Source organism: Globicephala melas, chromosome 2, assembly GCF_963455315.2.
Source record: "Globicephala melas chromosome 2, mGloMel1.2, whole genome shotgun sequence".
Classification (NCBI taxonomy): domain Eukaryota; kingdom Metazoa; phylum Chordata; class Mammalia; order Artiodactyla; family Delphinidae; genus Globicephala; species Globicephala melas.
Genome location: NC_083315.2, coordinates 174574901 through 174591131, shown reverse-complemented (window position 1 = coordinate 174591131; position 16231 = coordinate 174574901). Strand labels below are relative to the sequence as shown.

The window sequence follows — 16231 nt, the reverse complement described above, 5'->3', positions numbered from 1 at the left end:
TTGATCTTCCATTCTGGAGGCCCTTCCACGCTCCCTCTCCCAGGGCCTCCAGGTACGAAGTGCAGGTTGTGGACCAGGGTGCAGTCTGCGTGGCCCTTGAGGGCTGAAGTCCACTAGCCCCTGCTCACCTGGGGAGGCACACCAACGCTGCGTCTACTTACAGGGGGCGCCTTGCGCTAACACCTCCTCAGGATCAGGACCCACCTGGTCTTCTTTAGGATTTCACTACTACTTGTCCACAGTGAAGGTGAACAGAAAATGCACGTTGGAATCGATGAGGCAGGGGCTCACCTGCTAACTGCATTCGCCTGTTTAACAGGTAGTCAATGAATATCCAGAAACTGGCTCTGCCTCCAGAAGAGATGAAAGACAGGTGGGTGGGCTGCCCAAGGAGCTTAGAACCTACCTGGGTGGCAGAAAGGAACATGAAAGAGACACTGAGAGAAAGATAAATGTGACTTAAAGACAAGTCCCCACATAAGGGGAAAGACCACAAGGAAGTAAGAAGAGAGAAATCAAATTGCAGTGATCTGGAGAGATTAGATGTGGCTTTTCAGAGCCAACAAAGACAGTACCATCAACAATAATAATACCAGCAATAACCACCCTTTGTTTTTTTCAATTTACTTGATAAAATTCACATAACATACCATTCTATTTGATATGTACAATTCAGCGGCTTTTAGTAGACTTACAAAGTTGTGCAACTATCTAATTCCAGAACATTGTCAACACCACAAAAAGAAACCCCGCACCTGTTAGCATTCACACCCATTCCCCCAGCCCCTGGCAGCCATTAATCTACTTTCTGTCTCTATGGATTTGTCTAGTCTGAGAATATCCTGTAAATGAAATCATACAATAGGGTGGCCTTTAGTGTCTGGCTTCTTTCACTTAGCATCATGTTTTTGAGGCTGATTAATGGGTTTAGGGTTTCATTTTGGGGTGATGAAAGTGTTTTGGAGCTAGATAAAGGTGATCATTCCACAACATTGTGGATGTACTAAATGTCACACTTTAAAATGGTTGATTCTACATTATGTGAATTTTGACTCACATTTTTTTTTTATAATTTTTATTTTTATTTATTTATTTTTGGCTGTGTTGGGTCTTCGTTGCTGCACACAGGCTTTCTCTAGTTGCGGCGAGCGGGGGCTACTCTTTGTTGTGGTGCATGGGGTTCTCATTCTGGTGGCTTCTCGTGTTGCGGAGCACGGGCCCTAGGCACGCGAGCTTCAGTAGTTGTGGCACACGGGCTCAGTAGTTGTGGCTTGCTGGCTCCAGAGCACAAGCTCAGTAGTTGTGGAGCACGGCTTAGTTGCTCCACAGCATGTGGGATCTTCCCGGACCAGGGATTGAACCCGTGTGCCCTGCATTGGCGGGCAGATTCTTATCCACTGCGCCACCAGGGAAGCCCTTGACTCACAAGAAGTGAAAAAAAAAAAAAAAAACCAAGGTAGATATGCATTGACTCAGCAGCTCCACTTTAGGAATTTCTCTTATGGGTACACATAAACGTATAGGAAATGATGCATATTCAGGGCTGGTCACTGCAGCAGTGTTTGAAAGATCAGGCTATTAGAAACAACCTAGGGCTTCCCTGGTGGCGCAGTGGTTAAGAATCTGCCTGCCAATGCAGGGGATACGGGTTCGAGCCCTGGTCAGGGAAGATCCCACATGCCACGGAGCAGCTAAGCCAGCGAGCCACAACTACTGAGCCTGGATGCCACATCTACTGAAGCCCGCGCGCCTAGAGCCTATGCTCCGCAACCGGAGAAGCCACTGCAATGAGAAGCCCGTGCACCACAAGGAAGAGTAGCCCCCATTCTCCGCAACTAGAGAAAGCCCGCGCGCAGCAACAAAGACCCAACACAGCCAAAGATAAATAAAATTTAAATTAATAAATTTAAAAAGAAGAAGCAATCTAGATGACCATCAGTAGGGGACAAGTTAAATAAGGGATGGTACAATCATGAACTAATATAGCCATTAAATAAAATAATAAAGCTCTTTGGGTACTGGTAGGGGAAAATCTCCAAGTTAAAGGGTCAAGTAAAAAATACAAAACAGAGCAGAGTCTATACTATGCTACCGTTGGTGTAAGAAAAAGGGAATAAAAGAATAAAAGATCTCATATAACATGAGATCTTTGGGGAGATCTACCCTATGGGGAGAGGAACTTCGGACAGAGGGGTGGGAGGGAGGATTTCCACTTTGTTGGCTCTGTTTTTGTTATTTTTGAATCTTGAATCATGTGAATGTATTACCTATTTTATATTAATATATTAAAGTTAGTGGATGTTCAATAGTAAGATGAGAACAATACCTGCAAAGAACAGGTATCAGCTGAAAATTATTTAGTGTGTCCCAGCCCAGTTAAAGCTCAAGGCTGTTGTCCAGGCGTTAGGTCCCAAATCGCTAAATTCTCAGGACCGCTGGGGTGAGCGATCCCGGGGAAGGCCGTCTACACAATAATTCAGGCAGGGAACTGCCTGAAGCTGCCGGAGATTGCTTAGCAACTAGAGTGAGGAGGCGGGCCGCAGTGCGCACGCGTACACGTAGGGCTGGCGGGCGCGGACAGGGCGTTTTGCGCACGCGCGGGCTAACGGACTCGAGGAGTTCAGGGCCAGACGGTTGCTAGGGTGACAGGAATACAACATGGCGGCCGGATCCTAACGCTCTCCATCTAGGGACCACGGCGGAGGTCCTAGTTCAGGACCCTGCCCCAAAGGAGTGGAAGCCAGGGGCCACCCTTTCTGTCCCTTTCTTCTCCTTCCACTATCGGCAAAGGGTTGTCGCCGGCTTGCGCATCCATGATGAAGAGTTGAGTGGGGCTGGGGAGGGGCGGGACGAGAGGGAGAGTGGCGGCGGGACGGGGGCCGGCTTCCGCAGCCGCTCAGAGGGCGGTGGGAGGCACCGAGGGTGGGGACCCCAAACCTCCCTGGGCTGTTCGAAACCCCAGCCTGCTGGGGTAGCCCGAGGGGTTCGGGGCTGCTCTGGGGGCCGTGAGGGGTCCCACAGCGCCGACCCGAGTCCAGATGAGACTTATTTTGATGCGAGGTTATGTTAGAGTTTGGGGAGCTGACTGAAAAAAAATTTTTTTTTAATTTTTTAAAAGACTGGATTGAACCCGAGATTCTTTTCTTGAACATTCGGCAGTAATGTAGTGAGCGGTTACTGTGTGGCTTCCTGCCTTTTATTGACATTGGTTTAGTGGACAATTGAGAGGAAAGCTGGGCTGTGTATTTTCTTTTATTATTATTTTTGGGTCAAGCAGTAGTGTTTTTATCGGAACTTCCTTATAGAAATTTTGAAACAACTCTTTAGTGAAAGAGTGTACTGGGAAGTTGTGAAATGAGGTAGGGGTAAGACATTTACCTGTGCTTCGATTTGTGGATTATGGACAATCCCAAGTGTAACAACTAGAATGGTCTTCTTTTTTTTTACATTACTTGACAGATATAATTGTCATTTACGCTTGTGAGCCAGAGGTGCAGAAAAATTCCGACCTCTCTTGCTGTGAAAAGATTAAATTATGTGAGGTGTAGTTATAATGTTTAATTTGCATAGTATTCTAATTGTCAGTTGGTAGTTGGTATATGGCATATACCAACATAAAGTGTGGACTTATATACACATATTTTTTACGGTATTCCTTTTTTCCTTCCCAACTATTTATTTTGAAAAATTTCGAATCTACAGAAAAGATGCAAGAAGAGTACACTGCATATTCATACACCCTTCACCTTGATGCACCATTTTGCCTTATGTTTGTGTGCCATCTCACTTGTGCTCTGGCATTTTCTTTCTCTCTGTCTCTCTCAATTATGTGTTTATTTATTTTCGCTGAACCTGTTGAGAATAGTTGTAGACATCATTTCATTTCACCATTAATAATTCAGCAAGTATCCCCTAAGAAGAAGAACATTCTCCTACATAATCACAGTACAAATAACACGTTGATACAATGCTGTTATGTAATATGCAGTCTATATCTCACATTTTCCCAGTTATCCCAATAATATCCTTTACAGGTGTTTTTATTTTTTCCAGGATCCCAGTCAAAAATCACAAATTGCACTTTGTTGCCATCTTTTTGGTGTCCTTTAGCTGGCACAGTGTCTTGCCTTTTGTGTCTTTGATGACAACATTTTTCCAGAATCCAGGCCATGTGTTTTGCAGAATGTCCCACAATTTGGATTTGTGTGATAATTTCCTCATGATTAGCTTTATTTTTTTTCTTTTTTCCTTTAACATCTTTATTGGAGTATAATTGCTTTACAATGTTGTGTTAGTTTCTGCTGAATAACAAAGTGAATCAGCTATATGCATACGTATATCCCCATATCCCCTCCCTCTTGCGTCTCCATCCCACCCTCCTTATCCCACTCCTCTAGGTGGTCGCAAAGCACGGAGCTGATCACCCTGTGCTATGCAGCTGCTTCCCGCTAGCTATCTGTTTTGCATTTGGTAGTGTATATATGTCAGTGTTACTCTCTCACTTCGTCCCAGCTTACCCTTCCCCCTCCCCATGTCCCATTCTCTACGTCTGCGTCTTTATTCCTGTCCTGCCCCTAGGTTCTTCAGAACCTTTTTTTTTTTTTTTTGCGGTAGGCGGGCCTCTCACTGCTGTGGCCCCTCCGGGCCATGGCTCACGGGCGCACGGGCGCAGCCGCTCCGCGGCATGTGGGATCTTCCCGGACCGGGGCACGAACCCATGTCCCCTGCATCGGCAGGCGGACTCTCAACCACTGCGCCACCAGGGAAGCCCCCTTTTGTTTTTTTTTTCAGATTCCATATGTATGTGTTAGCATACGGTATTTGTTTTTCTCTTTCTGACTTACTTCACTCTGTATAACAAACTCTAGGTACATCCACCTCACTACAAAATAAATCAATTTCATTTCCTTTTATGGCTGAGTAATATTCCATTGTATATATGTGCCACATCTTCTTTATCCATTCATCTGTTGATGGACACTTGGGTTGCTTCCATGTCCTGCCTATTGTAAATAGAGCTGCAGTGAACATTGTGGTACATGACTCTTTTTGAATTATGGTTTTCTGGGTCATATGGTAGTCCTATTTTTAGTTTTTTAAGGAACCTCCATACTGTTCTCCATAGTGGCTGTATCAATTTGCATTCCCACCAACAGTGCAAGAGGGTTCCCTTTTCTCCACACCCTCTCCAGCATTTATTGTTTCTAGATTTTTTGATGATGGCCATTCTGACTGGAATGAGGTGATATCTCATTGTAGTTTTGATTTGCATTTCTCTAATGATTATTGATGTTGAGCATCCTTTCATGTGTTTGTTGGCAGTTTGTATATCTTCTTTGGAGAAATGTCTATTTAGGTCTTCTGCCCATTTTTGGATTGGGTTGTTTGCTTGTTTGTTTGTTTGATATTGACCTGCATGAGCTGCTTGTATATTTTGGAGATTAATCCTTTGTCAATTGCTTCATTTGCAAATATTTTCTCCTATTCTGAGGTTTTCTTTTTGTCCTGTTTATGGTTTCCTTTGCTGTGCAAAAGCTTTTAAGTTTCATTAGGTCCCATTTGTTTGTTTTTATTTCCATTTCTCTAGGAGGTGGTTCAAAAAGGATCTTGCTGTGATTTATGTCATAGAGTGTTCTGCCTACGTTTTCCTCTAAGAGTTTTATAGTGTCTGGCCCTACATTTAGGTCTTTAATCTATTTTGAGTTTATTTTTGTGTATGGTGTTAGGAAGTGTTCTAATTTCATTCTTTTACATGTAGCTGTCCAGTTTTCCCAGCACCACGTATTGAAAAGGCAGTCTTTCCTCCATTGTATACTCTTGCATCCTTTATCAAAGATAAGGTGACCATCTGTGTGTGGGTTTATCTCTGGGCTTTCTATCCTGTTCCACTGATCTATATTTCTGTTTTTGTGCCAATACCATACTGTCTTGATTACTGTAGCTTTGTAGTGTAGTCTGAAGTCCAGGAGCGTGATTCCTCCAGCTCCGTCTTTCTTTCTCAAGACTGCTTTGGCTATTCGGGGTCTTTTGTATTTCCATACAAATTGTGAAATTTTTTGTTCTAGTTCTGTGAAAAATGCCATTGGTAGTTTGATAGGGATTGTGTAGATTGCTTTGGGTAGTATAGTCATTTTCACAATGTTGATTCTTCCAATCCAAGAACATGGTATATCTCTCCATCTGTTTGTATCATCTTTAATTTCTTTCATCAGTGTCTTATAGTTTTCTGCTAACAGGTCTTTTATCTCCTTAGGTGGGTTTATTCCTAGGTATTTTATTCTTGTTGCAGAGGTAAATGGGAGTGTTTCCTTAATTTCTCTTTCAGATTTTTCCTCGTTAATGTATAGGAATGCAAGAGATTTCTATGCATTAATTTTGTATCCTGCTACTCTACCAGATTCATTGATTAGCTCTAGTAGTTTTCTGGTAGCATCTTCAGGATTCTCTATGTATAGTATCATACCATCTGCAAACAGTGACAGCTTTACTTCTTCTTTTCTGATTTGGATTCCTTTTATTCCTTTTTCTTCTCTGACTGCTGTGGCTAAAACTTCCAAAACTATGTTGAGTAATAGTGGTGAGAGTGGGCAACCTTGTCTTGTTCCTGATCTTAGAGGAAATGGCTTCCGTTTTTCACCATTGAGAACGATGTTGGTTGTGGGTTTGTCATATATGGTCTTTATTATGTTGAAGTAGGTTCCCTCTATGCCTACTTTCTGGAGAGTTTTTTTTTTTAATACATTTATTTATTTATTTATGGCTGCATTGGGTCTTCGTTGCTGGGCATGGGCTTTCTCTAGTTGTGGCAGGTGGGGGTGACTCTTCATCACAGTGCACGGACTTCTCACTGCAGTGGCTTCTATTATTGCAGAGCACGGGATCTAGGTGCACAGGCTTCAGTAGTTGTGGCACACAGACTCAGTAGTTTGGCTCATGGGCTCTAGAGTGCAGGCTCAATAGTTCTGGCACATGGGCTTAGTTGCTCCACTGCATGTGGGATCTTCCTGGACCAGGGCTCGAACCTGTGTCCCGTGTGTTGGCAGGCGGATTCTTCACCACTGTGCCACCAGGGAAGTCCCTGGAGAGTTTTCATCATAAATGGGTGTTGAATTTTGTCAAAAGCTTTTTCTGCATCTATTGAGATGATGGTATGGTTTTTATCCTTCATTTTGTTAATATGGTGTATCACATTGATTGATTTGCATATATTGAAGAATCCTTGCATTCCTGGGATAAACCCCACTTGATCATGGTGTATGATCCTTTTAATGTGCTGTTGGATTCTGTTTGCTAGTATTTTGTTGAGGATTTTTGCATCTGTGTTCATCAGAGATATTGGCCTGTAGTTTTCTTTTTTTGCGACGTCTTTGTCTGTTTTTGGTATCAGGGTGATGGTGGCCTCCTAGAATGAGTTTAGGAGTGTTCCTCCCTGTGCTATATTTTGGAAGAGTTTGAGAAGGATAGGTGTTAACTCTTCTCTAAATGTTTGATAGAATTCGCCTGTGAAGCCATCTGGTCCTGGGCTTTTGTTTGTTGGAAGATTTTTTTTTTTTTTTTTTTTTTTGTGGTACGCGGGCCTCTCACTGTTGTGGCCTCTCCTGTTGCAGAGCACAGGCTCCGGACGCGCAGGCTCAGCGGCCATGGCTCATGGGCATAGCCACTCCACGGCATGTGGGGTCTTCCCGGACCGGGGCACGAACCCGTGTCCCCTGCATCGGCAGGAGGACTCTCAACCACTGCGCCACCAGGGAAGCCCTGTTGGAAGATTTTTAGTCACATTTTCAATTTCAGTGCTTGTGATTGGTCTGTTTATATTTTCTATTTCTTCCTGGTTCAGTCTCGGAAGGTTGTGCTTTTCTAAGAATTTGTCCATTTCTTCCAGGTTGTCCATTTTATTGACATAGAGTTGCTTGTAGTAATCTCTCATGACCCTTTGTATTTCTTCAGTGTCAGTTGTTACTTCTCCTTTTTTATTTCTAATTCTGTTGATTTGAGTCTTCTCCCTCTTTTTCTTGATGAGTCTGGCTAATGGTTTATCAATTTTGTTTATCTTCTCAAAGAACCAGCTTTTAGTTTTATTGATCTTTGCTATTTTTTCCTTCATTTCTTTTTCATTTATTTCTGATCTGATCTTTATAATTTCTTTTCTTCTGCTAACCTTGGGTGTTTTTGGTCTTCTTTCTCTACTTGCTTTAGGTGCTTTAGGTGTTGTTTATGTGAGATTTTTCTTGTTTCTTGAGGTAGGATTGTATTGCTATAAACTTCCCTCTTAGAACTGCTTTTGCTGCATCCCATAGGTTTTGGGTCGTTGTGGTTTCATTGTCATTTGTTTCTAGGTATTTTTTTATTCCCGCAGTGATCTCTTGATTATTTAGTAGCATATTGTTTAGCTTCCATGTGTTTGTATTTTTTACAGTTTTTCTTCTGTAAGTGATATCTAGTCTCATAGTGTTGTGGTCAGAAAAGATACTTGATATGATTTCAATTTTCTTAAATTTATGAAGGCTTGCTTTGTGACCCAAAATATGGTCTATCCTGGAGAATGTTCCATGAGCACTTGAGAAGAAGGTGTACTCTGTTGTTTTTGGATGGAATGTCCTATAACTATCAATTAAGTCCATCTTGTTCAATGTGTCATTTAAAGTTTTTGTTTCCTTATTTACTTTCATTTTGGATGATCTGTCCGTTGGTGAAAGTGGGGTGTTAAAGTCCCCTACTATTATTGTGTTACTGTCGCTTTCCCCTTTTATGGCTATTAGCATTTGCTTTATGTGTTGAGGTGCTCCTGTGTTGGGTGCATAAATATTTACAATTGTTATATCTTTTTCTTGGATTGATCCCTTGATCATTATGTAGTGTTCTTCTTTGTCTCTTGTAATAGTCTTTTTTTGTTTGTTTGTTTGTTTGTTTTTTGTGGTACACGGGCCTCTCACTGTTGTGGCCTCTCCCATTGCAGAGCACAGGCTCCGGACGCACAGACTCAGTGGCCATGGCTCATGGGCCTAGCCGATCCGTGGCATGTGGGATCTTCCCAGACTGGGGCACGAACCCGTGTCCCCTGCATTGGCAGGCAGACTCTCAACCACTGCGCCACCAGGGAAGCCCTAGTCTTTGTTTTAAAGTCTATTTTGTCTGATACGAGGCTTGCTACTCCAGCTTTCTTTTGATTTCCATTTGCATGAAATATCTTTTTCCATCCCCTCACTTTCAGTCTGTATGTGCCCTAGGTCTGAAGTGAGTCTCTTGTAGACAGCATATGTACGGGTCTTGTTTTTGTATGCATTCAGCCAGTCTGTCTTTTGGTTGGAGCATTTACATTTAAGGTAATTATCGATATGTATGTTCCTATTACCACTTTCTTACTTGTTTTGGGTTTGTTATTGTAGGTCTTTTCCTTCTCTTGTGTTTCCTGCCTAGAGAAGTTCCTTTAGCATTGTTGTAAAGCTGGTTTGGTGGTGCGAAGTTCTCTTAACTTTTGCTTATCTGTAAAGGTTTTAATTTCTCCATTGAATCTGAATAAGATCCTTGCTGCGTAGAGTAATCTTGGTTGTACGTTTTTCCCTTTCATCACTTTAAATATGTCCTGCCACTCCCTTCTGGCTTGCAGAGTGTCTGCTGAAAAATCAGCTGTTAACCTTATGGGGCTTCCCTTGTATGTTATTTTTTGCTTTTCCCTTGCTGCTTTTAATATTTTTTCTTTGCATTTAATTTTTGATAGTTTTATTAATATGTGTCTCGGTGTGTTTCTCTTTGGGCTTATCCTGTATGGTACTCTCTGTGCATCGTGGACTTGATTGACTATTTCCTTTTCCATGTTAGGGAAGTTTTCAACTATAATCTCTTCAAATAGTTTCTCAGGCCCTTTCTTTTTCTTTTCTTCTTCTGGGACCCCTATAATTCAAATATTGGTGCTTTTAATGTTGTCCCAGAGGTCTCTTAGGCTGTCTTCATTTCTTTTCATTCTTTTTTCTTTTTTCTGTTCCACAGCAGTGAATCCCACTGTTCTGTCTTCCAGGTCACTTATCCGTTCTTCTGCCTGAGTTATTCTGCTATTGATTCCTTCTAGAGTATTTTTAATTTCAGTAATTGTGTTGTTCATCATTGTTTGCTCTTTAGTTCTTCTAGATCCTTGTTAAATGTTTCTTGTATTTTCTCCATTCTGTTTCCGAGATTTTGGATCATCTTTACTATCAGTACTCTGAATTCTTTTTCAGGTAGGTTGCCTATTTCATTTTCATTTATTTGGTTTTGCTCCTTCGTTTGTAACACATTTTTTTGTCATTTCATTTTATTTTTCTTCTCTTTTTGATGGGTGGCACTCTCTTCCTGTCTTACTGGTTGTTTGCCCTGAGACGTCCAGCACTGGAGTTTGCAGGCAGTTGGTTAGAGCCAGGTCTTGGTGCTGAGATGAGGACCTCCGGGAGGCCTCACTCTGTTTAATATTCCCTGGGGTCTGAGGTTCTCTGTTAGTCCAGCGGTTTGGACTTGGAGGTCCCACCACAGGAGCTCAGGCCTGATGTCTGGCCTGGGAACCAGGATCTCACAAGCATGTTAATAAGGCATATATAACACATATTAATATGTTAATAAGGTTCGAAGGTAGCAGCGACGGTCCTTGTGCCCTAGGAAGCAAACAGCTAGTGGTTGTGACTCGTGCTAGGCTCAGAGGACAAGGTTTGCACGACAGCCATGGGCACTTCCAGTGTTCTAAACCTCATGATTAGCTTTAGCTTAAATATTTTTGTCAGGAATATGTCAGAGATGAAGTCGTGTCCCTGTCACTGTGTCTCATCTAGAGTGTCTGATGTCAGAGTGTCTTAGTTTTGTTGAAGCTAGGTTTGATCATTTGATCGTTCCGTTTATTCACCTTTGCCTCTTAGACCCTTCGTGCTTCTCTTCCTAGAGTCAACCACTCTTACCAGTTTCCTGTGCGTCTATATATATGTATGTATGCGTAAATTATTGTGTATCTAGCCTCTTTTAAAAATACTGATGTTAGCATTTATATATATACACACACGTATATATACACATTGATATATATGTTAACATTTGCATTTTATGATTTATATCCTTTAAACTTCTGGGGTTTTACAAATCTATATTACGTGTTATTTGATATGTTATTTGAGATGTGGCCATTTTGGTGGCTTTAATTACTTGGTTTAGTGGTGCATCCTTATTCTCCCTTCTTTCTACCTTAAAATCCAGTCTGAGAACTGGTGTAACCTATTGTCCTTCAGGTTTAAGTCCTGATCATTAAATACTGAACAAATAGTCAACAGTGGAGAGAATATTCCAGAAAAGAACGTCACAGACACAGAGTCTTGGAATTAGAATGAACAGGAAGAGTGTGTAATGGTGAAATTGGACTTGTAGCTTGAGGTCATTGAGTGGGACTGGGAGTGCTAGATTATCATGCTCGTCTTTATTTTGCAGTTTTCTAGATGTATTTTCTTTTTTTTTAATTTTAATTTTATTTATTTTTTTTACTGTGTTGGGTCTTTGTTGCTGCACACAGGTTTTTCTCTAGTTGTGGAGAGCAGGGGCTACTCTTCGTTGTGTTCCACGGGCTTCTCATTGCAGTGGCTTCTCTTGTTGTGGAGCATAGGCTGTAGGCGCACGGGCTTCAGTAGTTGTGGCACATGGGCTCAGTAGTTGGGGTTTGTGGGCTCTAGAGCACAGGCTCAGTAGTTGTGCTGCGTGGGCTTAGTTGCCCCACGGCATGTGGGATCTTCCCAGACCATGGTTCAAACCGGTGTCCCCTGCATTGGCAGGTGGATTCTTAACCACTGCATCACCAGTGAAGCCCCTAGATGTATTTTCTTATTTGTTTTCCAGACAATGACCAAGTGCTTGGGGATATATTGATCATTCTGTGGATTATTCCTGACCACCTCCTTTTTGCTTTGCATCATTTTCAGTAGTAGGGACCAAGGAGTAACACAGCTTAGTTGCTAAGAGTGTGGGCTTTGGAGCCAGGCAGACAAGGTATCCTCTGGCAGGTTACCGACCTTTCTTGTCTTTTCTTTTTTTTTTTTTTTTTTTTTTAATGGTACATGGGCCTCTCACTGCTGTGGCCTCTCCCGCCGCGGAGCACAGGCTCCGGACGCGCAGGATCAGCGGCCATGGCTCATGGGCCCAGCCGCTCCGCGGCATGTGGGATCTTCCCAGACTGGGGCACGAACCCGTGTCCCCTGCATTGGCAGGCAGACTCTCAACCACTGCGCCACCAGGGAAGCCCCCGACCTTTCTTTTCTTATGCTGGTTTTTCTTCATCATTCCGGTTTTCTGCTGCTGTGTAACAAATTACCCCAACTTGGTGGCTTACAATAACAATCATTATTCTCTCCTATGGTTCTGTGAGTTGCCTGGACCCAACGAGGCAGGTTTCACTTGGAGTCTCTCATGTGGTTGCAGTTAGATGGTGGCTGGAGCTGGAGTCATCTCAAAAGTTTCCTCACTCAAGTGTCTGGTGGTTGATGCTAGCTGTCAGCTGGGACCTCAGCATGGGCTGTCAGCCAGAACATAACACTCAGAGTCTCCACGTGTCTTGGGCCTCCTCACAATATGGCAGCTAGGTTCTGAGAATGAGCATCCCGAGAGTTTGAGGTGGAAGCAGCATACGTTCTCTGATCTAGCCTCAGAAGTGGCATAATGTTACTTCTGCATCCCTCAGATTTGAGAGGAGAGAACATAGATCCCACCTCTTGATGGAGGAGTGACAAAGACACATAGTAAGATGAGCATGTGGGATGGGATATCTAGAGGCTGCCATCTTTGGAAAATAAAACCTTCCACACTCATCTTTAAACAGGCATAATAATACTTATTTTATAGGATTGTTTCAAAGTTAAATGAGATAATCTACGTAAAACTTACAGCATAGTGTCTGGTACATGGTAAAATGTGAATGAGTTATCATTTGCTATCCCAGTGGATGGCAGGCAAGGATGTAAAAGGGGAAAGAATGGCAAACATCAGTCAGATCCTTACTTTGAAAAAATTTACCCTTACCTAATCTAATGCGAGTATCAATTTTTTTCCTGTCTGTACTTTTTAATGGATTATTCAAAACGTATCTATAAAAAGAGAAAAAACTACATATTCTGAAGGCAGTAACCGTTTGCTATTATATCACAGAGAGAGTTTAAAAAATCATCTGTTGTAATTGCAGTGAGGTTTAAGCTTTCTGTCCCTCATAATGTAACTGAGCAGGACCCTATGGGGCCTTCCCAGAACAGACCCCTCCCCCATGTCCTCTGCTGTAGCTCCGCTCTGAAGTACCCAGATAATAGTATCTGATGCACATTTCCTGAGTTGTTTTACAGGTGCTAAAACCACCACCAAATGGGAGAAATTACCTACTTGATGACCATAAACAAATAGCTCCCAGACCTACTGGCGCCTAAGGATTGATAATGTTAACCCCTGTGACATCACCCTGTTACATCACCATCAACCAATCAGAGAATTGTGCATGAGCTGATCACATACCCTGGGACGCCTCTCCCTAACTGGGCCTTTAAAAATGCTTTGCTGAGGGACTTCCCTGGTGGTCCAGTGATTGGGACTCCACGTTCCCAATGCAGGGGGCTCGGGTTTTATCCCTGAAGGGAACTAGATCCCACATGCTGCAACTAAGAGCCTGCATGCCGCAACTAAAAATACCACACATGGCAAGGAAGATCCCGCATGCTGCAACTAAGACCCAGTGCAGACAAATCAAAATAAATAAATAATATATATATAGAAATTAAAAAAAAATTTTTTTTTAAATGCTTTGCTATGCATTTAAACCCATTGGGGAGTTCGGGTATTTTAAGCACTAGCTCTCCTGGGCTCCTTATCTAGCGCCCTACAATAAATGCTGTGCTTTCCTTCACCACAACCTGGTGTCAATAGACTGGCTTTACTGCGAACTGGCGAGCGGACCCAAGTTTGGTTCGGTAACAATTTATGTCAGTATTTTTATAGAATCAAAGTTGCAAGGTACTTCACATAATGTTGTTCCATGCTCTCCTTCCTAGTGTGCATATCACCTTCTGTTTTATAAATAGATGCATCAACTAGCAACTTTTTCTCTTTAAATAAAACAAAATTAAGGAAAAATAATCGTAGCTTTGTGATAAATTCAAGCAGTGAAAGGTTTTCAATTAGTCTCAGGACCCTTCCCTCCTGGGCAGAGTCCGTCCTGGTTAACATTTTCTTAGATACGTCCATAAATTTTCTGTGCATATTGTGTGTGTGTGTGTGTGTGTGTGTGTGTGTGTGTGTGTGTAGGTATTTGTTCTAAAATTAGATGTGATTATATTAAATATGTTGTACTGTAGCCTGTTAGGATGATGCTTCAATGAAGATGTTTGAACATAGATCTTTGAGTAATTCATGTTTATCAGTGGCATACATTGATTGGGTTAAAGGGTGCAGTTTAAATTTTAAAGTCTAAGTTTTTTTTTTTTTAAGTATAATTGACCTACAACACTATGCTAGTTCCAGATGCACAGCACAGTGATTCAGTGTTTCTGCACATTACAAAATGATCACCATTTTTATGAATTTATGAATACTTTTACGTCCTTTTGTGTTTTCACTATGTTTGGTAGTTCAGGTCACAATTTTCCACACTACAGCAAGTCATTAATTGGGCACAGCCTTCTTTATTGAAGGTTCCTGACCTTGTTTTAGTGATTTGGTTTGAATTACTTAATCTCTCAGGGAGAGTGGGAATTACAAGCTGAATCCTCTTCCTTTTAAACTCTAGTTGAGGGTTATACTCACTAATTAACCTCCCTCAATTCTTTTCACCCCTCCGCTGGTGAAGCCCCATCGTTCTGATGCTTATCACCTGCCTTGATTCAAATCTTTAGAAGCAGTGTTTGAATACAAATATTTGGATTTGGGTGTGACAGGTTTAGAATTTCACAAAAAATGAATCTGAACTCCATTTTCACGCTTTAAATAAGGCTTAAATTCCACTTAAACAAGCCTTGGTTTGGTAAAAATGAATAGAATCTTAATTAATATGAACGGACTTACTTATCCTCCTTGTTCTATCTACCCTGTTTTAAAAAGTATTAATTTTATTAAGTCTTGACCCTTGAGTTTGTCTTTTATTATTAGTTTTTTAATATTTACTTGTTTGGCCACACTGGGTCTTAGTTGCGGCATGCGGGATCTAGTTCCCTAACCAGAGATTGAACCTGGGCGCCTTGCATTGGGAGCACGGAGTCTTAACCACTGGACCACAAGGGAAGTCCCTCTCTACCCTTGTCATATAGCTATGTTATTTACACTTTTCTTTGTCCTTGAGTCTGGGTGCTTTTTTGGTTGGTTTGTTTTTTAGTGATTGTTTACTCTCTCTATTCCCATTAATGTGGGGCAGGGTTTTTTTTTGCTAGCATAGCTCTGTATCCTTCACAGCTTTGTGTTGTGCTTTGTGTTCATCTTAACGTTTCTTATCTAACAGTAAAGGCCTGTGAAAACATGCGACATCCTGTTGGAGAGAATAGGAAGATACTTTTCCTAAGTAAGTGTTTTCTCATAGGGGTGTTTCTCTTTTTCTCTCCCCTGCCTTTCATCCTTGTTACACCCAGACCCTTTGTCTATTGGAAGAGCCATGGAGGAAACAAGTAATTCTTTATCCCCCGCGGCTATCTCCAGGGCCATGGGTTCCATTTATTGCTGGCTGGTCATGAGGGTCTGGAGCCAGCTTGGAATGCTGGCAGACACGTGGAGTTTGTACTTAAACCACTTTAAAATGCAGAGTTGGGAATTCCCTGGTGGTCCAGTGGTCAGGACTCGGCACTTTCACTGCTGTGGCCCGGGTTCAATCCCTGGTCGGTGACTAAGATCCTGCAAGCTGTGGGGCTTGGCCTAAATAAATAAATAAAGTGCAGAGTTGACTTTTTTTTTTAAAGCAAGTCTGCATGTATATGTATTCGTATGATCACCGCCGTCCTTTTTTCACTTAGTATTAAATTATGGATGAACAATTTCTTATATTGTTAAATGTTATTTGAAAGCATCATTAAAAAAATTTATTTTTTGAAGTATAGTTGATTTACAATGTTGTGTTAATTTTTACTGTACAGCAAAGTGATTCAGTTATACATGTATATTCTTTTTTTTTTTGGTTGCGGGGGTGCGCGGGCCTCTCACTGCTGTGGCCTCTCCCGCTGCGGAGCACGGACTCCGGACGCGCAGGCTCAGCGGCCATGGCTCACGGGCC

General features: G+C 42.0%; 1 protein-coding gene across 2 annotated transcripts in view; it reads left to right on the top strand.

The window, feature by feature from the left end:
• The first annotated feature begins 2612 nt into the window (after positions 1-2612).
• MOK (MOK protein kinase) overlaps positions 2613-16231 on the top strand; it is a 47311-nt gene continuing 33692 nt past the window's right edge. For both annotated transcript variants that reach the window (XM_060295306.1, XM_060295305.1), the window contains exon 1: positions 2613-2823. Coding sequence is in view for 1 of the 2 variants with exons in the window: in XM_060295305.1 (XP_060151288.1) it covers positions 2814-2823 (10 nt within the window). In the remaining variant the exon portion in view is untranslated. The remainder of the gene's footprint in view (positions 2824-16231) is intronic.